Below are 2,064 nucleotides of genomic sequence, written 5' to 3'. Positions count from 1 at the left end.
ATGTCTCATGGTCAGAAGAGGCAGTGTTGCCAGTTTCAGGGAGAATCTCAGGCCCAAAGAGAAGAAAAGGGTCTGATGGCTGAGTGGGGAGAGTCCACTGACAACAACTCCACCCCTTTCAGTAGCCCAACCCCTCCGAGGAAGAAGCCCGCTGGTGGAATACCAATTCACCAGAGTCCTCAGAGAGCTCCGTCTCCTCCCAATGTCATGGCTGCCATTCCAATATCCCCATCTGATGAGGCCTCTGGCTACCAAAGAGAGGAGGAGCCCATTCAATTGCAGCATGCACTAATTACAAAGGTGGGTGGTGTGGTGCAGTTCCTGCTCCTCAAGTACAGAATGAAGGAGCTGACCAACAAGGCAGAGATTGTAGAAAATATTATCAAAGATGATGAGCCGCATTACGATAGGATCTTTCGTGAGGCCACTGTGGGTTTGAAGATAGTCTTTGGCCTTGATGTGGTAGAAGTGGACCCTGTTGTCCATACCTATTCCATTGCCATAGCCCTGGGGATCACCTATGACGGCATGCTTACTGATGTCCAGGGCATGCCTAAGACAGGCCTCCTAATAATTGCCCTAGGTGTCATCTGCATGCATGGCGACCGTGTCCATGAGGACGTGATCTGGCGAGCACTCAATAGGATGGGAATAACTTCTGTGGGAAATCACTATGTAGCTGGGAATGCCAGGGAGCTTTTCACTGAAAATTTTGTGCAGGAGGGGTATCTGCAATACAATCTGGTGCCTGACAGTGATCCCCCTCACCACGAGTTCCTGTGGGGCCCAAGGGCCCAGGCTGAAGCCAGAATTATAGATGTCTTAGAGTATTTGGTTTGGGTCAACAGCACGAACTAAGTGATTCCAGCTCCTTCCCATCCCTGTGTTCAGGAAGCTTTGAGAGAACAGGGAATTTTGTTTAGAATTGCCACCACAAATGGCATAGTGCCATGTCCAACACAAGTTCTAGTGCCACCACCTCTTTACCACTTACAACGCTAACTGCTGATTTCAGACACAGTGAAGAGTCTGAGACTTCATGCAGCAAGCTTCTGAATGTGGTGGCACTAGAACTTGGAAGTAAATAACTATTTTTGGAACTGTTTTCTTCAAATTTTGTTTCTTTTAATTGGAGGATTTAATGGGCTTCATGTTTTAAGTCTGTAAATGGCATTGATAACACATTGATTACTTTCTGAAGAAGGGTTACACTACATAGCCCTAGCTGGGCTGAAATTCTCTATGTAGACCAAGCTGGCCGTGAAATTGCAGATATCTGCCTGTTTCTTCCTCTTGAGTATTAAATATTGTGCCACCACACCTGGCCATCTTTTGTCATTTTATATAACAAAACCTCCCATCTTATGTTGTGGTCTGTAATAAGATAACTGGGGAATATGAATTTAATTTGGATTGTGAAAGAACTTAGCAATATATCCAATGTTGAGAAATTGAGAAAAATGAGAATGTTAATTCATATTTTCCCCTTCAACAAAATCTGTTTCTCAGTAAAATTAAGTTACATGTGTAAACTTAAATATACCTGATGTTTTGAAAATGTGTAAGGAATTACATCCTAATAAATTTTCTGGTGTGAAGCTCCACAGCTTCAAAAGAAGAGAAGCTAACTGACATATATGTAGTTTGGATGTGGTTAAGTTCAGTGTGTGGTTTTTGATCTGCAAGTTGTTTTAATAAAATCACAATGCAAATAAATAAGGCATTCCACTTACTGGCTGATTCGTTGAGAACCATTGCAAGGTTCTGTGTTCACAGGGGAATTCTAGGTAAATCTAGAGCTGTCTTTACCCATAAATGATAAAGTCTATCATCAGCGGCTATATCAAGAAGAAATGGGGTGTCTTCTTATACCAAAGGGATTGTTTCATGCTCTCTCTTAAGCCCAAGAAGTAAAGTTTTCAATTCTGAGCAGTTCCTTTTCTAATTTTACCACAGTTCCTTCTGGGGTTAGTTTGGGTTTTTAATTATTTTATTGTTAGTGACTTTGTGTACATGTGTGGGTCTGCGCATGTCAGTGCCAGTGTGCTAGGAGGCCCGAGTTGT

At 42.8% G+C, this 2,064-nt stretch overlaps 1 protein-coding gene across 1 annotated transcript; it reads left to right on the top strand.

Annotated features, from left to right (window-relative positions):
• Nucleotides 1-1,002, top strand: LOC129678074 (melanoma-associated antigen 10-like). The gene is given in 1 exon segment (XM_055608757.1): nt 1-1,002. A coding segment is annotated over 1 exon segment (1,002 nt).
• The last annotated feature ends 1,062 nt before the right edge of the window (nt 1,003-2,064 follow it).

The sequence above is a fragment of the Psammomys obesus genome, unplaced genomic scaffold, assembly GCF_907164565.1.
Source record: "Psammomys obesus unplaced genomic scaffold, mPsaObe1.curated_primary_1811, whole genome shotgun sequence".
Classification (NCBI taxonomy): domain Eukaryota; kingdom Metazoa; phylum Chordata; class Mammalia; order Rodentia; family Muridae; genus Psammomys; species Psammomys obesus.
This window is presented reverse-complemented; position numbering and strand designations above follow the sequence as displayed.